The 27,384-nt window shown below is 38.5% G+C and overlaps 1 protein-coding gene across 3 annotated transcripts in view; it reads left to right on the top strand.

Moving 5' to 3' along the window:
- Positions 1 to 27,384, top strand: part of LOC149543211 (uncharacterized) — a 53,031-nt gene that overhangs the window by 11,486 nt on the left and 14,161 nt on the right. For all 3 annotated transcript variants that reach the window (XR_016355606.1, XM_089798076.1, XM_089798077.1), the window contains exons 2-8: positions 5,501 to 5,572; positions 5,717 to 5,871; positions 6,075 to 6,362; positions 6,551 to 6,680; positions 7,146 to 7,250; positions 7,678 to 7,780; positions 7,872 to 7,997. Coding sequence is in view for 2 of the 3 variants with exons in the window: in XM_089798076.1 (XP_089654202.1) it covers positions 5,520 to 5,572; positions 5,717 to 5,871; positions 6,075 to 6,362; positions 6,551 to 6,680; positions 7,146 to 7,250; positions 7,678 to 7,780; positions 7,872 to 7,997 (960 nt within the window). In the remaining variant the exon portion in view is untranslated. The remainder of the gene's footprint in view (positions 1 to 5,500; positions 5,573 to 5,716; positions 5,872 to 6,074; positions 6,363 to 6,550; positions 6,681 to 7,145; positions 7,251 to 7,677; positions 7,781 to 7,871; positions 7,998 to 27,384) is intronic.

Here is a 27,384-nt window from a genome sequence, read left to right as displayed (position 1 = left end):
TTTTTGCATGAGTCATGGAGTAATTTGTATCCTCAACAAGTTGTCCTTTCACTTGTTGCACTTTTAAAAGTTTTAAAACTTCTTAAGGTTCTGACAAACAAGCATTAGAGATTTGTAAGTTCACAAACCTTTGAAATTGTTGAGAAGATTCTGTTCATGACCAAATTTTCAATTGAAGGCTCAACAAGATCCAATTTTGGTGAGTTAACAAAATCGCCGAAATGTTGACAAGGTTCCAGGAGGATGATGCGACATTGAGTTTGCTAGTTTGTGAACTTATTGATATGTTGACAACTTGACATGGGTTTTAGTTTGGCCAAAACTTTTGACAAGCTTTGGAAAATGTTCAGTAATTATTAAGGATTCATTGTTGATGAGTTTGCAAGCTTAGGAACTTGCCAAAATGTGCCAACAAGTTTGCACAAGGCTCCAAGTTAAGTTGGGAAAGATTCAAACATCAGCTAGTTTGTGAGTTTTGTGATGTCAGATTCTGCATTTCAAAAGGTATCCAAATTGTTTGAAGCAATGATTGGATGTGGCTCTATTTAAAGTTGTAATATTGTTTTGCTGGTTCACTTCTATCTCCCTACAAGGTTCAAGATGCTGCAACAACTACAGTTAATTTTGGTAGATTTCTCAATGGTCGTTGCTCATGTTATAGGACACCTTTCACTGATTATGTGATATTTACCATGCCTTACATACCTAAACTAAAGAACACCATTATTGTTCTTGGTATGCTAGCAATTAGGAAGAAGAATATTTCCACACACCTTTGTGTATTTATGGATGGCTCCGAGGCAAGATTTTGTGTACAACAGCATGGGTTTGATGATGTGTGCAAGCACGGGCAACCTCTGCAATTGTACATGACCTTGCCCCTTTGCCAAAGGTCACTTTGGTGAGAGGTCTTATTTGTAAACATTTGCAAAAGGGATGGAAATCCAAGTTGTAGAGTTAAAAATAAGAGGAAGAGGTTTCCAGGCTATTAGGGCTTATCTCTGGCAAAGGGTTCAAGGCATCTTTTTATCGTAATGATCCGGGTTTCATCGCAAAGGTGTAATGAATTACTGTGATCCTAGAAGAAATAGCTGGACATGCAAATTTAATAGCTTGCAAATGTCTGAATGAGTATTGTGTATGATCTTGAAGATTTCATGATCGAGTCTTCTTAGTTATACTCTGGTAATTCAAGCGTTGATCCTGATTAGTTTGACATTTAGACAGCAGTACAATCCTTCTAAATCTTTAGAAGGAATCCTTTTAGATTAAGCCTAGGAAAATATCAGTTTATTCATGGATTATCAAGTTTGCTCATTTTGATATTTTGCAATTTTATGTATTTGCTTACTTGCATGCATAGAGCCTAGCTTCTGCTAAAATAACTATATTTCTGAACAGTATCTTTAAATTTTCTGCTAAATTAAAATAACTAGCTTCTGCTTATGCTATATTTCGCCTTTAAATTTCCCCTTATGAATGTAGGGGTGGGTTTTCATCCCAGTGTTCCACAAACTCTAGCAGAACCATGGAGAGATTCTAATTGCAGATGACTACTTGTAGTACAAAGTGTCAAGCTTGGATATGAGATCTGTCACAATGGCATACTGTGTCCTTAGTGCGCCATTGTTTGCCGGCCATCCAGACCCAATAACCTTTGATCATCTATAGGGTTGATTGGGATGGCAGAGGAAAATTTAACTACATGCAGCAGACCAAAATTGCACCATCTCAATGGGATCCCTCCTTCCACGTGTCATCTCAGGCACAAACTCTAAAGAGAATGGATATGAAGACAATAATCACCAATGAATGACATTAATTGTGTTGAAGTATAGCTTTGGTTGGATCTGATAAAGTTGATATCAGTATATGAAACATGTTCAACATACATATACATATGTATATGTATATAATATACATATACATAAATATATGCATGTGTTTGGTTTCCTTCACATACTGACATCACAAGCTATTTGATACTTTGTGATCATGCCCAGATCGGGGTGCATATTTACATATATGCTGTGATTATTTTCTCATACATCAAGCATCGATACATGGCAATAATGACATCAAATGGCATCCATTGTATTGCCCAGATCAACAGCAAATTTTTGTTACCATGATTGCCCAGAATATCATCAGGCTTGTATCAAATATAAGCGCTCAAGTTGTTATTGGGCCTGCCTTTAATATCGCCCAGTTAGGTTCGGGTGATAGCAAACTTTGTGTTAATCATGTTTTGTTATGAAGAATAACATGTCCCATAGAGTCATGTCTCTATGGTGACATGACTATTCAAACTTATATAATAGTGATTCGGAGAACATATCATTCACAAGGCAATATTACTATCCATTGCATCTGCAATCATTAGTGTTCTCCTCTATATCTGCAGCCATCACAATTGAAGATTGTTAGTATTATTATAGAGTGGAATTTCAGAGAAATACAAACATCACATATACATTCTTGCAGTCATATGATTACAGAACTGTAGAATTCATTAGTACTCCATTTAGTGAATCTCTGATAACTGATTTATAAATAAAACTAAAACTCTATCTCAGATCCTAAGTTCCTTAACAAATTGTATGCCGAAGGGCATATATAGGCAGTGAACTGAATCAGCTGCTGCAATTTGCCTGTACAGAGGGATGTTGAAGTTATAACTTATAGTGCAAGCAGTTATCTTTCCCTCCTAAATTTGAAATAAATAAAGAATCTGTATTTTATTGAAGCTGACTCAACACATAATGTCACCTCACTTTGTAATGCCATCTTCTTTGTGACGTCTAGGCAATGAAGGGTGAAGACATCAAAGGGTCTTCACTTTGTAATGTCTAAGACAGTGAAGGGTCAAGACAATTTCATATATTCTTCCAGGAGGAGTTTGCATATATACCACAGATTGATATCTTTTGTTTTAGGAGATTGATAGTAAGGAATTTTATTATTGTCTGCATATTGATAGGTGCTATCCTCATTGCTTCAGTTCGGCCTAGTGTTGGCCAAATTGTAAATCATTCTTCTGCTCTTCCATTAAGTATAAGTGATATATATGTAGCTGGGTTTGTCTCCCTCAAGTTGGAGTGTTTTCCCAGGATAATTCGTTGTGTCCATTGTGCATCTTTTATTTCTGCTTTGTATCTGTTATCTCTGTGTGTGCAGAGGGATGGCATTGCCAACCCTTCATAATGAACTTGATAAAGGCAAAAATCATTTGGAATCATAGCAAATCCTGCAAAACGTAAACAAAAAATATTAGAGAAAAATGATCTCTATGGTTTTAAGGCAAAGTAGCTGGATACAATTAGATCCTGCATCCCATCCGAAGCATCTTCTCAATCTCTTACTTTTGTGGAGGGGTGTGAGATCAGTCCTTTTGTTTGCAATGTAAGTCCATAGGCTTATTGATTTTGTGGAAGCAGTGAGTAAAGAAGATATTCTTCATGACTGCATATACCTAAGCCCTATTCTTGGAAAGCCTTAAGTTTCCAGCACCTTGCAAACTATTTGTCCAAACCTGAAGCAAACAACACTTAATCCACCTAGATAGTTGGTTTTTGATTGACATTGCCAATTTCAACCTTTCTACCACTACTTTTCATTATATATCATTATCGATTTGTCGCAAATTGAAATCTGTTTGAGTTGCAATGATTCCTGCTGCCAACATGGCTGAATATAGTTATCTGTTTAGCAACGTGAATGTCCAGAACAAACCTTCCCTTCACTATATGGACATTAGCACTCAGGGTGCACTCAGTCTAGCTATTTGTGTTTTGCAATTATAACCTTATGGAATTTGTAGTTTGTATACCTGCCTTCCAGTATGGCATAGATCAAATATGCTCAGGTTAGCTATTTCAAGAAAAGCAAGGTGCCACAAACCAGCCAGTGAGTTTTAAAGAGCTTCGTAATGTCACTTAAAAAAATATCTGCTCCATTTCCACCATAATAATAGGCCACTTGGAAGGTCCATATGTTGTGTAATATCTTAAAGGTTCAAAATGCTGTCTGGACTTTTGGAGCTTTTAATACAAGTTATAGTGTTTCACTTAAATTATTTTCTCTAGTTATCACATTATAAGCTATAGACCTTTTTTTCTCACTAGGCAGGTTTGCGACTGAAGAAACTTCCTCTCTTTAGGCTGAAATATGTTTTTTCCAACTTCCAAAAACATTGTTATTCAATGATAAGAGATTTCCACAATCCATGATATCAAGATATCGAAATTTCTGAATTAAGATTTTAATATCAATGTTTTGAATCACACTTCGTAATCCATCATCAGGATGAAGAGAGCATTATTATTGTCCTTACGAAAACAATTATGACTTAAGCACAGGGCTTAAAGATCCTCTAGTCCTCGGTGCAAAATAAAACTAATGGTTCACCAAGCTTTTTGAAGCTCAAGTTACCTTAGCAATGAAGGTACTGAATTTTTGAGCCTTCAGAGAAACTCCAAGATGGAGACACTAGAGAGAGCAGGGCTGGATGAAGGACAAGATCACCAAGGTAGTTTAGCTGAAAATCTCATGTTTTTCTGAAGCAAATATACGGATAATCTCATAATATAGCATATTTCTACTGAAATCGTCAATACTGCTTGCCAACATTTCTCAGCCGCCTACCACGAAGAAGGGTGGTCATTGTTTAATAGCATTTTGGGAATCTATTTCAGAATGGTCAAGAATTTCTGGACCTGCACCAAGCTGTTGTCTATCTACTATAATAGAAAAACACACAATTCTGAAAAAATTGAATGGAACATTCATGCTTATCAAGCTTAGCTCATAAAATTACCAGAGTTGTGCCCTAAATGGTTTTGGACAACAATTATCAGTCTTTACCAAGCTGATAAGTTGATAACCATAGGCAGAAAAGAAACTCATATAGGATTCTTGAAGAGTTACTGATTTGATTTGCTGTGAAAGTACAAGAGATCCATTGAAATCTGCTCTCTATTTGCCTTGAGATGGTTTTTCTTGCACTGTTTTCATTCTTTTGAAATGTGAGGAAGTAGCAGTAGAGAGGGGTGGCCCCATTACCATGCTCTCTTTGAATTTATGATGAGTTTGTCTTCCTGCCACATTGGAATTTGTGTGCACTGTGACCTAAATATTACCATTAGTCATGAAGAATTAACACATCCTCAACTGGCTCAAATCCCTTCCTTCAAGGCTTTAGCATATATCTTTTTACTTTCTTAGCTCCATTGCTCACTTTGCCATGAAATTGGCCACCTGTTCTTCCTTTCCCCTGATGCCATTAAATCTTCCACAAAGGGAGATAAATTCAGTGATGGTAGTGTTCAGCATTCTACTGTGACCTTGAATTGCCAGTTATCACCACTGGTATGCTTTGATGACTTTTTCTATCCGTTCGTCTTAGATAGCTCTCGGTGTAAAATTCACATAAATAAAGATGCATAAGATGTTATGATAAATCAGATAAATTCAGTTATAAAGATTGATATATTTATTGCAGGTCAAAAAAGAAAGTGACAATGCCAGATCTACAGTCAGCTGTTAATGACTTTGTAGTCAAGCTTAAGCGGCGGTAATTTTCTGATCATCTTCCTTCAACAGAATTTTTTTATGAGCACTAATTATGGTTTCAAAAGATTGAAATTAATTAAGAAGTCTTTATCTTCATCTGATCATGGGTGTTCTTTTGTTCTCTGGGATTTCATAAATCACTCAGGCAGGTTGAGGGTTCACAGGCCACTGCAAGAGAAACTGTAGTTCTACTTAGGTCGGTTATTTCTCAACAACGTGTGCCACATTCAAATCAGGCTGCATCACTTATCCAAGCTGTAAAGTCAGTGGGTGTGCAACTCATTGCTGCAAATCCTGTTGGTTCGTATATGTTTCTCCTAATCAATTTTGAATAAGCAGTTAACGTCTAATTCACATTTTAGCAAGCTTTTGGGGCATACAGTTAAAAAAGCATTTATGATTTAGCTCAGATGTGGCTTTATTCGCAAATAAGAAGTTTAGTTGTTTCTAATATCTGTCTAAATTGTCCTAAGAAGTTCTGTATTTGGAAAATATGACAACAGAGCTAGCTGTTGGGAACATTGTGAGACGTGTACTACATCTTATTCGTGAAGAGGATGTAGCTTTGGCAACAACAGATGTTGCAGGCCTTAATGTCTCTATAGACAGTGATGATGAAGCTGACACTCAACATGAAAACACGTCACAGCTATCTGCAGCTGCCCTTGCTGCAGCAAATAGAAATACATTACGAGCACCCTCCTTGCACAATCTTCTTGAATCTATACCCTTACCAGCAGTTGCTTCTTGTACAGCTTCTTCAGGAGGTGATTCTGAAGGAAAAAGCAAATGTGAGTTTCATAAGTTTCGGAATTTCGTCATTAGAAGATGTTCTAGCAAAGAAAACTTGTTGATAAAGGAGGAGGACTGATTCCTGTTGATTTTGCAAGTTCACATCAGTGAAGTGGTTTATTTGACCAATTCTTTTTAGTCTTCTAGATCTTGCATATTACTTAAATCAATGGTAATTCTGTTGCAGCCGCTGACAAAAACTCAAAAAGTTGGAAGCTTAAACATGGTGTAATTGAGGCCATTAATGAATTGCTCGAAGAAATTGAGAACTGCCATTCTCAGATTGCAGAGCAAGCTTTGGAACATATTCATCAGAAGTATGGGCATTATTTTTGTTTTTTACAATGGTTATATCAGATGGTTATCAATGGATAAAGAATTTGGTCTAAGGACTTGTTAAGTTTTATCATGTGTTTGATTTCTAGGACTCAATCTAACCTGAAATTTTCTTAAGAAGGTTTAGATTCACAGAAACAATAGATCTAAAGAAATAATTGATAATATTATAATTAACAATAATTCAATTCTATGGTAAGTCATGTGCCATTTGATGATTATCTTTATGAGATCCAGGAAGGTTTAAATAAACTGTGTTTTAAATCATTTGACTTTTGTTATTTTTTGATGTATTTTTAAAATTTGATTGTTACAACTTACAGTATTATTGCTATTTACTGCAATTAATTTTTCTGTGGTTTCTTAATTAAATAAACTATTTTATTATATTTTATTGAGTAAATTTCTTTCATTACTGATCATTGAAATATTATTGGGGCATTTAGTGAGGTGATATTAACACTAGCACACTCAAAGACGGTTATGAAGTTCCTTTGTGAGGCCAAGAAAAAAAGATCTTTCCAAGTATTTGTTGCAGAAGGTGCTCCAAGGTACGCACTTGATATATCCAGGATTTAACTTCTACTTCTTATTCCAACATTCCCTTGGGATCCATCCTTCAGTCTGGACTAATGTCTCAGACAACCAAAATGCCATAGGAATGGGAGGATTGCGATGTTCATCCCTTAGCCACTATCCCCAACCTCAATATTTTTAAATTTAATTCAGCAATGGATCATGTATGTTATTTTGTTTCAGCTTTTTTTGCTTCATTTACAATATGTAGTTTATTAAGTGTAATTCTAATTTAATTTTTAACTATTATATAGCCATCCCTCTCCTGTGCATAGACCTGGAAAACTTACATCAACTTACATTTGTGAAAATGTGCCCGTCTTAGAGTATTATGTATTTGCATATTTTATTTATTCATTACAAAAACTGATATTGTAAATAACATTCTACTGAGTGCCACAGATATCAAGGGCATGCACTTGCCAAAGAGCTAGTTGCAAAAAATTTACAAACAACTGTGATTACAGATTCGGCTGTCTTTGCTATGATTTCACGTGTGAATATGGTTAGTACTAAATATAAGTACTTTTAATATTTTTTTATGGATGGAGTTACGATTTACTATTAGTATTTACTGCATCAATTTTAATGTGAAGGTGATAGTAGGTGCTCATGCAGTCTTGGCCAATGGGGGAGTCATTGCACCAGTAGGACTGTATATGGTTGCACTTGCAGCACATAGACATGCCGTTCCATTTGTTGTACTAGCTGGCACACATAAGGTGAGGCTGTGGTTTAGAAGCATGAATAGTCTGATCACATGGGCATGTAGGCTACATTGTTTGAGATGTCATTTGGCTGCTTACTCCGAGACATTTTTTCTTTAACCTCTGGAAAAAAGAGAGTATATCTGAAGGTTGACATATCGCAAAAATGGGGCAATATAACCAAAAATGTCTTTGAAAATATCAATTGTTCAATATTTCAATAGCAAGTGAGACAAATAATTCTATGAGTTTGGATAGTATAAAAAACTAGCAGTTGCATGCTTTTATGCTTGCAACAATAAGTCGATAGTTGTTCGATAATAAAATTATTTAAAAAAAAAAAAATCTTATGTGAACAAATTAGATTATTAATAGTTTTCAATTTAAATAACATAATATTTACTAAAATCTTTTAAATAGATTAATAAATATTATTTATTTAAATTCAATTTATTAAATATGAAAAAAAAATCTTTCAAAAAAACACCATCAAAAAATCTATTATGAAAAATTAATAAGAAATACAAAAAAATAATATCAAGAAATAATGACGTCTCTAACAAATATTCTATTGACTAAATAAATTATAGAAACAAAAAAATAGTATTTAAAGAAAAAACTAAACTAATATAAAAAATAAATTAAAAACTACAATCTAAATCAATTCTAAAAATCAAAAGTTAAATAAATAGAGATCACAATATGAGCTAATGTGGAGATCACAAGTAATTAAAAACAATAGTTAAAAGTGGAGAAAACAACTAATAAATTTCAAAACAAGAGTTAAAAGTGGAGTGAAATAAAACTGGCCGGTAAATAATTAACAGGAAGGATTTACAATTTTCCAGCCAAACTGACAACTTTTGAGTAAAAAATTCAATTTCTGAGAATAAAGTTCCCACAAATAGCCTATCGGTTAAATTACAACCATCCCATAGGACGAAGCTGATTAAAAATTATTAATTTTTTATACAATGAATAGCAGGATAAGAAGTTTCATTTTGCTGTGCATTGGGAAATATTTGCGTATTTTGCTTTGTGTCAATCATAAAATCCACAATTTTGGATCATTGTAGACTTTGATATAAGAAAGTAGAAAAAGCATTAAGCATGGATGACATGTTTGACAAATTTTGGAAATGATTATATTCTCCATAGTAGTACTTAAAACCAATTTTAGAAAACAGTGATATATGTTTTTAGTAGTTTCGTCAAATACTTCATGGCATTACCCAACTAGCCGCATACCTCTATAATTTTGTTTTAATTTCAAATTTCAGTTACGTTTTTTTTCACATAGAAGCCAATTTGAGGCTTTATCTAGCTCTACAATGCCAAAGTTGATAGGAGATAACTTCGTAATTTTTTAGCTGATGAGCTATAATGCTGGTCACCCACATCCTTATTAAGATAAAACTGTGAATGTTAGTGGCAGCATTTGCCTGTATTCTTTTTGAATTTGTTTATCGATCACTGTCTTGCAGAAAAGCATTTCACAGAATCATTAAATTGGAAAAAATTGTGAGTAATCTATTTGATAAATATATTTTGAATTGGTTAATTGTGGGTTGTATAGGGACCTATTACCAAAGATAGTAGTGAAGCAATCACAATCAAGCAACCAATAAAAGCCTGAGAGGTAGTTTGAAAACTACAACATAAACTGAAAAACCCCTGATAAACTGGGATCTGAAAACAAAAATTAGCAGCTGATAGAAAAATGATGGCCTGGAGCTGAGCTATTCGGTCCTTCGGCTTTTCGGCTCAACCTTTACCTTGTTTCCAAACTATAGCAATGAGTAGTTTGTCAGACACCATTTTTAGAGATACCTGCCAAGTTGAAAAGGCTAGAAATCTCCAAGCTGCCATTTTGGAGGATATAGTGTAGTTTATCAACACACAACATCAGGTCTTGGTAGTTAAGTGGCCAGATCAGCATGCCTTTCTCCAAATAGGGAAACAAACACTGTGCCAACCAATCCCTCGTGATTTTTTTTTCTTCCCCTCCTCCAATTCCAAAGTCCTTCATCAGGGCTCTCACCAAGGAGAAAACTTCATTCACTTGTAGAATGATGCTGAAAATCAAATCTTTAGACATCATTTTAGAACTGTTGAAGACTAGTAGCTGTGATAGAAATCCTTTACCTCTTATGATTGCTGAGAACTTATCTGGATGATATCTGGACAGCGTAGTTGCTCCTTGTTCATATTTGAACCTATTTGAATGCTCATCTTCACTGAAATATTTCTGAATTTATTGTCGGTGCTATATGTGACAAAATGGAATTGTACACGACTATGACTAGCTGGTGGAGGTTATCAGAAATTAATGGAATAATAATAGTGACAGTCCTTTCTCTGGAATCACTGTTTATGTCTTGGCCACTGTGTGCAATGATTTGGCATCGTGAGCTTGCAATATTCTTAAGAAGGCAGTTTACAATATTCTTCATGTGTGTCGGTTTCTATGGAGGCATCAATCCATCCTCCTAATTCCCACGGAGGTCTCTTAACTCCTGAGGGTTGAGTCTTGTACATTGGCAAACCTTTTGCATTCTAACCGTTTTCATTCTCAGATGGATGATAGTGTTGCTGGTGTTTTATGTTCTCTGGTTTCGAGCATTGAAGAAAGTAATCATTCTTTTTTCTATTTTTGTAAAGGGTCATATCTGATATTAGCCTTGTTTTGGTATTGTGCTTCAGCACTGAGACTGCCATTCTCTATTTTAGCTTTTATAGTTTTGTCTTAGTAAAAATTCTCAGAAGAATAAAATACACTTCCGTCAGGAGTCTGGGTTTTATATAATTGTTTTTGATCTCTAGTTGTGAGAGATATTGATCTGGCTATGATCTTTGACCTGATTGTGTGAGTCTTGCTGAGAGTTTGATACAATAAGAACAGGCTAATTGAAAGTGTCGAAGACTTCAATCATAAGGAAGAACTGTTGTATTCATTTTGATGTCTAAACAAAAAGAAAATTTTCTGGGTGTGGCTGGGTTTTTCTCTTTAGTAAGAGGGTTTTCCCAGGATATATTACGTGTCTCTGTGTTCATTATTCAGTCATGTTTTGCTGCTTATTTTAATCACTGGTAATAACATTAACATGGTATCAGAGATAGGTTTAAGCTTGCATTTCATGGCATCCTTAAAAAAGAAGAGAAAGGAGATCGTTGGAGTTCTCTACAAGTATCAAAGTTTCAGAACTTATGAAGTTTTTGAGTTGCACTGAAAACATTGATGGGTTGGTTGTTCAATCTGCAAATACTATGGCATCACATGAGGATCAAGTAAGATCATAAGTTCTGAGACATCTCTTGGAGTCATTTGTTAGATGTTGAAGTGGCAGATTTCATATGTGCTGCACTTGCAAAGAAGTCCTATCTGATTTTGTTTCTAATCTGAATTGGCTTTGCTAATTTGATCAACAATAAAGTGATAAGTATTTTAGGATTATACCTTTGATTATTTATCGTGAATTCTATGTAGTTAATGATTTTGGGTATGGTGAATCATGTATGTTTTAGCATTTGTTTGTATGGTTATCTTCAAGATAGTTTGATTCTATTAACTGTTATGAATTTCTCGAAAATGCTTTTAGGATGGATCGAGAAGGAATGGGATTGATGAGAGATTACATGCAAAGCCATGCAGGCTATAGAAATGAAAACAGGGACATTGCTTGCAGCCATGGGACTAAATTGAAGAGGAAGAACTTATATAGTTTGTCATTCAGAGGGAGGTTATTTAGCAGCAGAAATAAGATTCAGAGGGAGCTTGTGTGGCAGAGGGAGAGTGCCAAGTCCTTTGCAGAGGATCAACAAACTCATTGGACTAAATTGAAGAGGAAGAACTTATAAAGTTTGTCATTCAGAGGGAGGTTATTTAGCAGCAGAAATAAGATTCAGAGGGAGCTTGTGTGGCAGAGGGAGAGTGCCAAGTCCTTTGCAGAGGATCAACAAACTCATGTAGTAGTGTGACTGCAAAAGCTCATTATTGGATTGGAGCCAATTTCTTGGTATTGTGATAATTAAAGTTGTATGTTGTCCCTGTTGAGAGGTAGTCTCAACATTTAGATGATCTTTTATGTACTTTAATGAGTTTTTCTTTGTGAGGGAGAAGTTCGAGGTGAATCCCTTGTTAATGAGTTCTTCTCTTTGAGAGAAATTCAAGGTGAATCCCTTGTTAGTCAGTTCTTTTCTTTGAGAGAAGTTCGAGGTGAAATCCCTTTAAATGACTTCTTCTTTGTGAGAAAAGTTCGAGGTGAAATTCCTTGTAACACCCTTAGGGAGCAGCTATGGTGGATCCACACTCTAGGGGTAGCCATGGTGGAAGTCATATGTGTGACTCCATGAACTCATTTGCCATTTTTTTTTTGATTCACCCTCTAGGAGTAGCTACTGAGAATATTGTTATAATGAGATAACAATATTTATTGAGAAAAATCTGTGATGAGAATTTTTTCACTGACATTTTTATTGTAGCTTCTTATGTTCATCACGTTCGGATGACAAAATTAGGTTGAGAGAATTTGTGATAAAGGTTGCTGATATGTCATGTCCCCTCCCTAGTCTGACTAGCAGAGTCATGAGAGTTGGGCCTATTATTGGAGTCTCGTAGGCTAGTAGTGGTGGATAGAGACTCATACAGGATCCTTAGTGACCTGAGTTGGTTCTACAATTAGTTTGAGAACCAATTAGGGTAGTTCCTTAATTTTAGGGATTTTCCTAAAATTTAGGAGGTTGTGGCAGTGATCATATTTGAGGCTCCTTGGGACAACTATACAGTCTCAGTTTCAAGGTGATAGGGTATATTCCCTAGCTTCTAGGAGCATCTCTAGTTTTTAGGGATGGGATTGCTAGTTGGCCCACATTGCTCGACATCAGTCACAGGTAGGTGATAGGACATGTTCATTGATTATTTGGTTGGTTTGGCTTTCTAGTTGAATTTGGCTTTCCAATTGAATAAAAGTTCCTAAGTTTGTGTTTAAATAAATTAAAATAAAATAATTTATATAGCTAATTGGAGTAATAAGGGGATTTTGGCTTCATCTGGTCAGGCAGGCCTATGTGTTATAGTTCGTTGGAAAGATCTTGAATTATTATAACTTATTTTCATCATCCAGAGACCTTCGGGCACCTAGAGTTATGTTATTTGAGGAAAGGGGTGTTTTTCCTATACATAAAGGCCTTTTAATTGAGAAGATGCCATTTTATAATAAAGGGAGACATTCTCCCTTTAGGGTTCATTTGGCTTTGAGAGGGAGATAAAATGAGATGTTGGCTCATTGTTTGATTATCTTTTACATCTTCATTCTTGATATTTGCGATTTTTCTCTGAGGAGCGATTCATGAGGATTGGGACGCAAACCCTAGAGCCTGGCTATTGGGACGCAAACCTCAATAGATGGTTTCGGCAGCATTCTACAATATTGTTTCAGCAGTTGACAAAGATTGTTAAGTTCAGTGTTTGAGGGTGCTTGTGTATTGCATGTTGATTGTTTGGCATGTTTGGATCTTCTTGTTGCCTTGGTGTGACTATAGTAGTTGTATGACTGCCCTTCAACTGGCATGTCATATGTTGGTTCCAGCTTATGTCAGTCATCTCTGCCCTTTTGGTGCGTGGTTGGTCCATTCTTTTAGCTAGCATCATCATTCTTTATTTGCAGACACCTTTGCTGGCATACTGATTACATATCTTGCCTGGTGCGGTTTGTAGTTGCAATAGAGATCTTTATATCTGGAAATATGAACGTTATTACTGTTATTGTTATGTTCAGTTGAAAAGGACACTTAAGTTTAATTTGTAATTATAAATATAAATGACATGTGTCATTCTCATGCATTGAGGCATGAATATTCGAAGAGTCATAATTAATTATAGGAGTTATAGGAATCTCAAGACCTTTCGGTTATCATATGAAGAGTCCTATTGTTATATATTTGCATCATGCAAAGGATATCGTACACTTGAACATTTCATTATCAATAAAGATATTTTTGTGTTGTGTAGCTGGGTTTTTCCCTTCATTCTCAAAGGGTTTTCCCAGGGTAATTCTGATGTTCTCTTTTTCTTATTGCTAGTTATCTTCATGAATTTCTGGGTTCTAGTTTCAACAGTAGCTATTTTGGTTGATTGAATATTATATTATTTGCTGCTGTTGTTAATTATTGTTTTACTTATATCTGGAAAATACAAAAAAGAAGAAACAATCTTTATGCAACTTTTGTCTAATCCTCTAAGACCACAAGGAAAGCACAGGAAAATCTATTATTTTAGTTAAAATTTACAGAAGTTCAGTGAAAGGATCCTTTTGGGATCTTTCAGTGGTATCAGAGCCTGAATCTTGCCAGCCTGTAGGGTTTCAGTGAAATTATCACAATAGGTTACAAAAAAGGGTTTAATAATTCATTTCTGCATTTGGCATCTATTTTTATCCATCTATGCATCCTGTTGGAGAAATACATACGTTTGACGAGCGCAAGAGAAATTAGTGGCGAGCAGAGCCGTCAGAGAGGCAGAGGCACTAGCTATGGGTGAGGCACAAGGTGCTATTGGTGATGACATGCCTACAGAGGGAGAGCAGAGAGAATTCACGAGAACTCTAATTGTTTCATAGCCCAGGATAGTCTAGACACTGGACAGATTACAAAATACCCTGGAGCAAATGGAATTGGATAGGCGTGGAGGTAGACTAAAAAGACAGTGAAGGAGCGGGTCCGTTTCTGTTGCGGGAAGCCAACGTAGTCATCGATCCCATGTCTTAGTAGAGAGCTCCGTTCATTCCCATAGGCAGGAACATCCACATATTCCTGCTTTGGATAGACCATTAATGCCTCAGTTTGGGCAAGTTGAGCAACCGACATAGGTGGAGCCACTTGAGGTTGGATTCCAGGATTCAGTCATGGCAGCTACAGTTGAGTGGAGAGCCCTACCCCTAGAGGTTAGGGATGTGTTTCCTTTTTCACAGTATTGTGCATAGCGTAGGGATAACACCAGGTTCAGAGGAGATAGGGGCTACAGACCACAACAGAACAATGACCTTAGTAAAGCCATTGGGAAGATCACACTAGCTACCCATGATGGCATGGGTGATATGAGTGGATGAGCTTGGGTGCACAAGTTGGATATCTATTTATCATTGAGACTTGTGCTTGAGACAGAGGCTATACAGTTTGCGGTTTTGCATTTAGATGAGGTTGCCTATGATTGGTGGCACCATGGATTGGTCACCCAAGATCATGCCATGGTTCACTCCTATGCTGAATTCAACGAGCGGCTCATTGCTAGGTTTGATCGTAAAGACACAGAGCTTTACTACAGGGAGTTGGCACATATTAGGCAAACAGGGAATGTGGAGTCTTTTGTGAATGAGTTCTAGCATATTGCAGTCATGGTCCTGGACATGTCTCATAGTCGTTGTGTGATGCTATTCGTAGAGGGTTTGCAGGACATGCTGATGGGACTAGTACAAGCATTCAAGCTAGCCACCGTCAAGGAGGCCATTGATGTTACATTTAGACTAGAGACCCCTCCTATTCCTTATCAGGCAGATAAGAAACCTTTCAGGGATTCTTGGCCTCCCTAGAAGGCCAACACTTCCCAAGGCAGACGGGGACTACCTTCTAGACCACCCAGGATGGACCAGGGGACGAGGAATGAGTTGAGGAAGAAACTACGCTTCTCCTTTTTAAGGAGCCATGGGAGTTTGGACATCGTTGACTTGGTAAAGGCAAGGTTCATTTGATAGAGGTGACATTTGTGATAGGCGATGAGGAGATATCTAATACTAATATTGAGGATAGTTCGGAGGAGGTTGAGTAAGAACACCCACAATTAGAGCTAGACATTCAGGAGCCTTTGGCGTTAGCTAAAGTGACTATGGCTACTCTCTCTAGTTATCCCAAATTTCATGCCTTTCGTTTGAAAGGTATATTGAGAAGCCAACGGGTTATGAGTTTAGTAGACATAGGTGCCACGCACAACTTTATTGATGAGAAGCTAGTTGACAAGCGTGGGTTCCAGTCCGAGGAGTTTGTTGGTTTTGGAGTGAAGGTTGTAGATGGTACCGTTTTGAGCTGTACTAACTTAGAATCCAGATGGGGGACTATACTTTTACAGATGATTTTTATGTGCTACTGTTGGAGGATTATGATGTAGTTTTGGGCATGTAGTGGTTACAAGGTATTGGGCGATACATCATTGATCACCACCGCATGTAGATGGAGTTTCTTTTTGGAAGGAAGAAGACTCTCTTGAGGGTGGCTTTAGGCAATGGTCCTAAGGAGGTAACTTCTCGTAGAATGGAGACTATTATTCGTCATGACATACTTTGTGCTACACATTTTGTGAAGTACAAAATACCTACACCTTAGGACGACATGGCCTTTCATGTAGACATACAGTCAGTGATGGACCAACATGGTTGTGTCTTTGGTGACATACCTTTTGGTGTACCTCCTGATAGAGGTTTCGAGCATGGGATAGAGATGGAGGATGGGGCTAAGCCCGTGATTATTACCCCATATCATTATCCTCATATCATTATCCTAGAGCATGCAAGGATGAGATTGAGAGGACCATCCATGAGTTACTAGATATGGGATTCATTCGTCCATGCTCTAGCCCTTTTGCTTCTTTTGTGGTGCTTGTTAAGAAGGATGGGACTTTGCGGAAGCGTATTGATTACAAAGCCTTGAGCAAAAAGACAATCAAGAATAGATACCCATTCCGCACATTGATGAGTTGTTAGATGAGTTACATGGAGCTATCTACTTCTCGAAGACTCATTTTCGTTCAGGCTATCATTAGATTCGTGTGTGGGATGAGGACGTGCACAAGACTGCTTTCAGTTGTCACTATGGGCACTATGAGTTTCTAGTGATGCCTTTTGGCCTCACTAATGCACTTGCCACCTTCTAGTCCCGTATGAACCACATCTTCAACAAGTAGTTGAGGAAATCGGTTCTGGTATTTTTTGATGACATATTGATTTACAGCCAGACATGGGAGGATCATCTCAGACACATTGAGGAGGTGCTTGGCATCATGGAGAGTCAATCTCTATTTGCTAAGTTGTCCAAATGTGAATTTGGAATCAGAGAGATTTTATTCTAAGGTCATGTGATCAGTGTAGAGGGAGTGAAAGTGCATGAGGAGAAGATTCAGGTGATTTGCAATTGGCCCTCTCCTAGGAACATTATTGAGTTGCATGCGTTCCTTGGTTTATGTGCCTATTATAGGAGGTTCGTAAGGAGATTCTCTCAGTTAGCAACACCTTTAACAAATCTCACGAAGAAGGGAGCCTTCAGATGGACAGAGCCGACACAGGGAGTCTTTGAGAGACTCAAGGAGGTTATGAGCACTTGTCCAGTTTTGGCACTCCTTGATTTCTCGCAGCCATTTGCACTTGAGTGTGATGCTTTAGATGAAGGCATAAGGGTGGTGTTGATGCAAAACAGACACCCCATTGCCTATGAGTGTAGGAAGTTGCGAGATAATGAGAGGTTGTATTCCACATATGACAAGGAAATATTGGCTATCATGCATGTATTAGCTAAATTCAAACAGTGTCTTGTTGGCAGCAAATTTGTGGTGAGGACATACCATAATAGTCTGAAATATTTCCTTGATTAGACGAAGTTTAATGATAGGCAACGAAAGTGGGTTAGCAAGGTGCAGGTGTATGATTTTGACATAGAGTTCATCAAGGGGAAGAACAATATTGTTGCTGATGCACTTTCCAGGAAGCCATCACTTGCTGCCCTATGTTCATTGGGCGAGATATTGGCAGATTGGAAGGCTCAACTTTTAGTTGAGTATTCCAAAAATCAGCGTGCTTGTGAGATCATGGATGGGTTGATACAAGATGACGGATGAAGTGTAGTGGATGATGTCATCTACTACAAGGGCAGGGTCTACCTTGTTCCTGAATCACAGTTGAAGGAGTATGTTTTGCATGCTTACCATGATACTTCCACAATAGGACATCTAGGTTATGGTAAGACCTATAGGGCGGTACAGGAGAGATTCTCTTGGAAGGGTCTCAAGGATGCTGTCTTACGCCATGTTCGTGAATGCATGACTTGTCGGCAGAACAAGTTAGAGCGTACTTTTCCGGCTGGATTGTTGTAGCCTCTGCCTATACCGGAGCAAAAGTGGACAGGGATATCTATGGACTTCATTACAGGTCTTCCTCGAGTTCAAGGGAAGGATTGTATTTATATTGTGGTGGATAGGTTGATTAAGTATGCCCACTTCTTTCCTATTGTAGCGGACTTCACAGCTTCACAGGTTGTCAAGTTATTTTTCAGAGAGATATTTAGACTCCACGGTCTCCCCGAGACCATAGTGAGTGACAAGGACAACAGGTTCATGAGTTCCTTCTAGCAGGAACTTTTCAGGCTAGCAGGCATAGAGTTGATCCCCAACACTAGCTACCATCCTCAGATGGATGGATAGATTGAGGTAGTTAATAAGTGGGTGGAGGGGTATTTGCGTAACTACGTGTTAGGGCAGTAGAAGGCATAGGTGCGTTGGCTGTATTTGGGCGAATATTGTTATAATATTACGCACCACATGTCTATTGACATGACTCCCTTCAGAGCTCTTTATGGCTACGAGGCATTATCTTTTGTTAATTTGGCTTTTAGTGACAACAGAGTTCCCTTGGCACAAGATTGGTTGTAGAAGAACCAAGATATCATGAGATCTCTCATGGAGAACTTGCAACATGCTTAGAATCAACAGAAGATGTACGCTGATCAACACAAGACGGAGAGAGCATTTGAGGTGCGTGACACGATTTTTCTTTGTCTATAGCCTTATAGATAGAGCACCCTTAAATGGGGAGGAGCTGAAAAGCTCAAGCCTCATTTTTATCGACTTTACAGAGTACTCAGTGAGTTGGAGAGGTGGCCTATGAGATTGAGTTACCGCTAGATAGTAGGGTTTATAATGTGTTTCACATGTCATGCCTGAAGAAGGCACTGGGGCAGCATATTACAACATCACGCGATTTACCTCCTTTAGATGATGAGGGTAAATTGACTTTGGTCCTTGAGGAGATTTTGGAGATCATGGAGAGATGATTGAGGAGTAGGCTGATTCGGGAGTACTTGGTGCGCTGGAGAGGTCTACCCATAAAGGACACCACCTAGGAGGGTGAGTCTATTTTGCAGCATCCAGTGTTGTAGTTGCTTGTGGGCAAGCATCTCTGAGAGAGGACTGTCATGTCTCCTCTCTAGTCTGACTAGCAGAGTCATGAGAGTTGGCCTATTATTGGAGTCTTGTAGGCTAGTAGGGTGGATAGAGACTCATACTAGATGCTTAGTGACCTGAGTTGGTTCCATAGTTAGTCTGATAGCCAGTCAGGGCAGTTCCTTAATTTTAGGGACTTTCCTAAAATTTAGGAGGTGGTGGCAGTGATCAGATTTGAGGCTCCTCGGGACCAATATCCGGTTTTAGTTTTAGAGTGACAGCGTATATTCCCTAGTTTCTAGGAGCATCCCTAGTTCTTAGGGATGGGACTGCCAGTTGGTCCACATTGCTCGACATTAGTCACAGGTAGGTGACTGAACGCATTCTCTGATTATTTGGTTGGTTTGGCTTTCCAGTTGAATAAAAGAAAATATTTCCTAAGTTTGCATTTATATAAATTAAAATAAAGCTATTTATATCGCTAATTGGAGTAATAAGGGGATTTTGGCTTCATTTGGTCAGGCAGGCCTATGCATTATAGCTTGTTGGAAAGGTTTTGAATTATTATAGCTTATTTTCATCATCCGGAGACCTTTGGGCACCTAGAGTTATGTTATTTGAGGAAAGGGGTGTTCTTATACATAAAGGCCTTTTAATTGAGAAGATGCCATTTTATAATAAAGGGAAAGGCATATTCTTTTTTAGGGTTCGATTGGCTTTGAGAGGGAGATAGAAGATGTTGGCTCATTCTTTGATTATCTTTTACATCTTCATTCTTGATATTTGCAATTTTGCTTTGAGGAGCGATTCTAGAGGATTGGAACACAAACCCTAGAGCCTGGCTATTGGGACGCAAACCTCAATAGATGGTTTCAGCAGCATTCTACAGTATTGTTTCAGCAGTTGACAAAGATTGTTAAGTTCAACATTTGGAGGTGCTTGTGCATTGCACGTTGATTGTTTTATTTGGCACGTTTGGATCTTCTTACTGCCATGGTGTGACTACAACAGCTGTACGGCTGCCCATGTTGGTTGGCTTACTTCATCTGCCCTTTTAGTACGTGTCTGGTCCATTCATGCAGCTGGCGTCATCATTCTTTGTTTGTAAACACCTTTTCTGGCATGCTGATTACATATCTCGCCTGGTACGATTTGTAGCTATTCTGGTTGACTGAATATTATATTATTTGCTGCTGCTGTTAATTATTGTTTTACTTATATCTGGAAAATCCAAAAAGGAAGAAACAATCTTTCTGCAACTTCTGTCTAATTCTCTAAGACCACAAGGAAAGAACGGGAAAATCTAGTATTTAATTAAAATTTACAGAAGTTCAGTGAAAGGATTCTTTTGGGATCTTTCATGATACTGACATTTTTGCTGTAGCTTCTTATGTTCATCATGTTGAGAGAATTTGTGATAAAGGTTGCTGATGACACATATGGGTGTAGTCATCATACTTGTAAGTTTGAGACTCTTTATGTCATATGAATGATTTTTGTCTTGCAAAGAGGGAGTGTTGAAGATTAGTAGCTGCGATAGAAGTCGTTTACATTTCTGGAAAGAACTCCAAACCCCAAATAACCCCAAACGTTTTTGGAAAGAACTCCAATCAAGGAGGAAGCAAACTGAAAATAATATTACTGCCACCCAATGGTTTGATTATGCTAAGAAACTTTATGAACAAGAGGGTGGAGTGGGACAGCCACCTTTGGTCACTGATACCACAAATATTTTTACTGTGCAAGAGATAGAGACAGGGATTAAGAAGTTGGGTGGAGGCAAAGCAAAAGACCTTGTTGCGCTTCAAGCTGAATACTTGAAGTGGGGTATGAAAACTCTTGCACCGCACATCACTGAAATCTTCAACAAAATCTGCCAGGAAGGGTTTCCGAAAGATTGGACAATCAGCCTTGCAATACCACTTTTTAAGAGTGGTGATGTTAACAATCCCTCCAACTACAGGACTATAATGATCAATCCCCTCTTTGCTAAACTTTTTGGCAGTATGATAGAAACTAGGATCAGCAAATGGGCAGAAGAAAATCATAAACGTGCTAAAGGGCAAGCTGGTTTTAGGCCAAAGCACTCGATAGTGGATCACTGTGTCAATCTGAGACACATTATTGAAAAAGAGTGGGAGAAAAAGGAAGAGGTTTTTTGTTGCTTTGTTGACTTCAAAAAGGCTTTTGATACCGTTCCGAGAGACAAGCTTTGGTTGAGGATGGAAGAATTGGGGATTCCTAGGCATCTCAGAGCTGTTGCTCATAGGATGTACGAAGAGGTGAAAGTCAAAATCAGAACTTCAGATGGTATTTCAGAATGTTTTAGGAGCGATATCGGGGTCAAACAGGGCTGCCCTTTATCTCTTACTTTATTTGGTTTATATATTGACAAACTGGAAGAGTGGTTAAACACGCAAAAGCGTGAAGGCATTCAGCTAGGGGAATTTGTTATAAAGCTACTCCTATATGCGGACGACCTCATTTTAATTGCCAAATTTGCTTGTGGTTTGCAAGACCATCTATCTTCTCTTGAGCGCTTTTGTAGAATGGTGGGGATGCAGGTCAATATCAGCAAAACCAAGGTTATGATTTTCTCTAATAATAAAAAAAGCATCAACATGAATTTTATTACAATGGAAGTGTTCTTGAAGAAGTTGCGGAATATAAATACCTTGGCATCGATTTCAACAAAAAACTAAGCTGGTCTAGCTACAGGTATAAAAGGACATTAGGTGGATGGAAGGCTTTCTACGCTCTTCAGAATAGGTGCCGTGAAGCGGAGTTGCGGGATTGGAAAACTATTCAAACCTTGTTCGGTCTTCTTGTGCTGCCAGTTGTTCTTTATGGGTGTGAATTATGGGCCAGCAGCACTACTATAGCACAATGGAAACAAATCGAAGGAATCCAAAAGCGCTTGATTACAAGCAAGTTTAAAATTAAAAGCACTGTTCCATATGACATCATGCTAAGTGAAATGGGGGTTGCGCCTATCGAGGCACTTGCTATGGTTCGCCTTTTAAGCTATCTAAAAAGAATCGAAAAAATGGAAGAGGATAGATGGCCGAAAGTCGTCTTTAGGGACACACAATGTAAGCGAAAAAGGACATGGATGCAACAAAACATCAAGTGGATGAGTAAATGGAATATTCATTTCAATATGTGCCCCACAAATAATAAAGAAATAAAGGTCTTTGTTATGGAGAAATTCTACAAGAGAAATTGGGGAAGCGAGATTGGCAGGAAGAAACTATATTATATAAATGAGTTCAACCCCACTTGTGATCAACTCGAAAAAGCGTACATAGGAGCCAACATTTCTTGGAGAGCTAAAATTCTTATTGCTCAGCTGAGAACCAACTCTTACCAACTTCGTTGTGAGACCGGGCGTTGGAAGAAGCCAAAGGAGGTTTGGGAAGAGAGAATTTGCAGATTTTGCAATTCTGGGAAAGTGGAAACTGAACAGCACTTTATTCTAGAATGTGAGGCCTACAAGGATAGCAGGGATAAGTTTGCGGATACTATATGTGACAGTTCTTGGCATAACCTGTTCAACGAAGAGTACATTGAGCAATTGGGGGGGCTCATCATTAGTCTACACAAGAGGCGAACAGCGCTACTTAAGTCTGCTTGAGTTGTCTTGCTGTCCCATCGGCTATTTTTAGCCTCGTGGACGTTAAATTTTTTATCTATCTATCTTTCTGATGATATGCTGAGAACTTATCTGGAAGATATCTGGACAGCATAGTTGCTTCTTGTTCATATTTGAATCTGTTTGAATGTTCATGTGCACTTTAATTTTTCTGAATTTATTGTTGATGCTATATGTGATGAAATGGCATCGCATATGACTATGACTAGTTCGATTCCTTTTCTGGAATTGCTGTTTATGTCTTGGCCACTGTGTGTGATGACTTGGCATTGTGAACTTAAAAATATTCTTAAGACAACAGTTTATCAATACTCTTCATGTGCGTTGGTTTCTATGGAGGCATTGATTCCTCCTAATTGCCATGGAGGCTTCTTAACTCCGATGGTTGAGTTGTCAGGCTCTCTTGTTCATAGGCAAACCTTTAACAGACCATTTTCATTCTTGGATGGATGATAGTGCTACTGGTGTCTTATGTTATATGGTTCTGAGCATTGAGGAAAGTAATCATTCTTTGTTCTGTTTTTGTGAAGGGTTGTATCTGATATTTTAGCCTTGTTTTGTGTAATGTCCCCATTTTAGCAGTTGACCAAGTGCGTGTGCGTTAGCCTTGTTCTACATGGTCCCGAGGGCTAACGAAGGGTTTAATGGGATCTTGGAGTGTTTTGGCCTAGTCATTTCCAGTTTGGGCCAAAACGAAGTTGATTTACTCAATTTCAGGCATACTTACTATTTTTAGTAAGTCGGCAGGACACAGTGCAGGTCAATTTTGGTGATTGGATTCAATACTCCTCAATGAGAGCTTTCTGATGAGCTATCACTTGCATTATTCGGAGTCCGATTGCTAATACATTTTAATGCCTGAAGTTTTATTAAAGTAACGTCTAATTTAATTGTAAAATATTAAAGTGTTACTTTAATATTTATTTTATGGTGATGTGTACCCAAGGGAGACATAAGGGGTATTTTAATATATGTTTTATATTACACATCTTTATCCCACATTGCCCATATGAGTTGAGCGGACCCGTGGGAATAGAATAAAAGGAAGCATTTGTAGCTTCATTAGACAGGTTGAATATGAGAAGAAATTGGTGTGTGAGTTGCAGCTTTGTTCTTGGCATTTGAGGATGTCTATCCTCTCTTGTAACATTCTAGACGTCATTCCCTTGGGGTTTGGCCTTTGGAATTTTTTCTTATTGGCTTCATTAACAGGCAGTTTAGTTGCATTTCCGGCTACAGGCAGATTTGATATTTTGCTCATATCTTCTTCACTACTTGTCCGACACTTATGCCGCTTGGAGGGAATGGTATTATGAAAGTAGTGGACTGATTGGAGGACAAAGTATTGTAGTAGCAAGTTCGTAAGCATGGGCTGGAGTATTATGACAATATGGCTGAAGTAATTAGTGAGTTGATAAATCTGCCATGTATTTGGTTTTATGAATTCTGAAAATAACATTTTATTAGCAGCAGTTCATTTCCACTTTGCATATTATTGTAGTTTCTTTCTTGTTTATGTTGTATGATACCAATTCCATGCATGAAACACAACAAACAAATAAACGTTTGATTTCCGGAGTTATAAGGGGTTTTAAGAAGTTGAATGCAAACTGTTTGACATAATTCTTTTCAACAATTTGGTTTAGTTAGTTGGGACATCCAAGGGTGTCCATTACAGTGGTATCAGAGCTATAAGTCCTGCCATCCTGTGGAGGTCTTATAGGGAATTTGGAACAGCCGGATAGAGGGAAAAAGTAAGTAAAAAACACAGGCTAAGCATTTATGTTTGAGCATGCGACAGGGGTCTTATAATTTTCGCGATACCAGAGCAAGACAAAATAGGATTTCAGACTTGCAAAGCAAACAGTCTAGTACATCCGTGCAGGGGGACATTGAATTCAACCATACAGACACAGAGGAGATATTCTGTGATCAGGACAATAATATGGGTGATCGAGATGACAGGAATACAGGATTAGGCGGAGGCAGAAATGCTGGTCCAGATCAGGGGGAGGTACTGTTCCGACAGTTACTGGATACATTAGAGCAGGGGCAGCGTATGCAGCAGGAGCAGAATAGGCGAATGGACATGATGTTGCAGCTCATGGCTAGACAAATGGGTGTCAATATTAATCCAGGTGATGCCAACAACAGAAACAATAACAACGAGAGAAACAATAACAACGGGGGAAACAATAACCATGAAGGCCAAGGCAACAACAATGGTCCTGAGAATAACATTAATGGTAATAATGGACACGGGCAACAATGGGAATGAGGCTGATAACTTTAGACACGTTGCACGCCCAGCACGGACTGCGAGCTCGAGACCTCTTCTACCCACTTTTCCACCCAGAGATCCGGTTCATCCAGTAAACGAACCGCAGATTACCGAGTTACAGGATCAGTTCAGGAGGGACTGGGAGGCTAGTGGACCAGAGTTTCAGGCGGATATTTCTCTTAGAAATTATATGGACTTGAGGATGAGACACATGCCTAAAGCAGGAGGGAGGAATCAAAACTTTGAGCTGAGGAAGAAAGTTGGAAAACTTTCTTTACCTTATTATGATGCTTCAGGGAAGATGACTGCACGAGCTTGGGTGCAGAAGGTAGATACATACTTGCAGCTAAATCCTATGCCTGAGGAGGAGGCTATCAAGTATGCGGCTATGCACTTGGATGGCGTTGCACATGAATGGTGGCATCATGGCATGGTGACTTTGGGGCATAATCAGATTACATCCTATGAGGAATTCACCGAAACATTGATTGGGAGATTTGACACTAAGGATCCCGAGTTACATTTCAAGGAGCTAGCACAGTTAAAACAGTCAGGTTCTATGGATGCTTACATTGCCGAGTTTCAACGCTTGTCTGTACTTGTTACTGATATCTCTCCTAGGAGATTGGTGGTGTTATTTTGTGATGGTCTTGCTGATCCATTACGAGGTTGGGTGAAGGGACATGATCCACTCACGTTAGCTGAAGCAACTAAAAAGGCACGAGATTTAGCCCCTTCGCTATACAAAGGAAAAAACCATTCAACAGATTCTTCCTACCGCAAGGACAAAGACAAAAAATCATTTCAGAAAGAGTATAGCAAACCCAAAGAAGGATCAAAAGGACTAGACAATAAAACCTTGAATGAACTTCGAAAGAAGAAGCTGTGCTTCCATTGTAGAGAGCCTTGGGACTTATCTCATAAATGTTCTCTCAAGGCTAAGGCAAATCAAATGGAGTATTTTTCAGCAGAAGAGTCAGAGTCAGAAGGGGAGGATCAGCACTCCGATTCAGATGAGGGTAACACTATAGAGGAGAGCAACATTCCTAAGGATGATAGATCGTTGGCACGCTTGACAGGGGCCCAAAAGGCAATCACATTTAAGGTCAGGGGTACTATCCAGGGGCAGAAAGTGATATCTCTTATTGACACTGGGGCTACACATAAATTCATAGATGCACAGTTGGTAGCCAGGAGAGGGTTACAGACAGAGGAGCATGATGGGTTTAGAGTCATGGTGGCTAACGGTGATAAGTTATTATGCACTCGGAAGATATCTAATCTTTGCATCAGGTTTGGAGATGGCTACGAGTTGGAGGATGAGTTCTATGTTGTGGACATGGGAGATTATGATGTCATCCTCGGCATGACATGGATGGCTTCACTAGTTGAGTTCACACTCAATCTAGCGAAATTGGAGATGAGATTCCAGCATGAGGGCAGAACTGTGGTACTTAGAGGGCTTTCAGATGGAGGTTGCAGAGTAGTGTCCTTGAGGAGAATGCAGAGACTTTTTCGTCATGATGACATAGAGTGGGCGGCAGAGTGCCACATTATGCCAACTTCACCAGAGCCACAAGAAAAGAGTCATCCACTAGATGTCCAGAAGATACTTGATAGACATGCTAAAGTATTTAGCGATATTCCTCATGGGGTTCCTCCTGACAGAGGGATGGAACATGTTATTGAGCTCGAGGAGGGAGCCAAACCAGTTATGATTACTCCCTATCGTCATCCTAAGAAACACAAGGATGAGATAGAGAAGGCGATTAAGGATTTGTTGGAGATGGGGCATATCAGGCTCAGTAAGAGCCCTTTTGCTTCAGTAGTAGTATTGGTAAAGAAGAAGGATGGGACGATGCGCATGTGCATCGATTACAGGGCACTGAATAAGAAAACAATTAAAAACAAGTATCCCATTCCTAGGATTGATGAGCTGATTGATGAGTTGTATGGGGCATGCTTCTTCACCAAAATTGATTTGCGATCCGGATACCACCAGATTAGGATGAGAGCAAAGGACATTGAGAAAACAGCCTTCCGATGTCACTATGGCCACTTTGAGTTCATGGTTATGCCATTTGCTCTAACCGATGCACCTGCTACATTTCAAAGTTGTATGAACCAGGTATTCAGGAAGCAGCTGAGGAGATTTGTCTTGATCTTCTTTGATGACATCTTGGTCTTCAGTAAGACCTGGGAGGAGCACTTACATCATCTAGAGGAGGTGTTATCTATTTTGGAGAGAGAGTCATTGTATGCCAAGGAATCT

The sequence above is a fragment of the Cupressus sempervirens genome, chromosome 8 (assembly GCF_028749045.1).
Source record: "Cupressus sempervirens isolate cs-2001-9-10 chromosome 8, ASM2874904v1, whole genome shotgun sequence".
NCBI lineage: Eukaryota > Viridiplantae > Streptophyta > Pinopsida > Cupressales > Cupressaceae > Cupressus > Cupressus sempervirens.
Note: the sequence above shows the minus strand (reverse complement) of the source record. Positions and strands in the feature narration are given on the sequence as shown.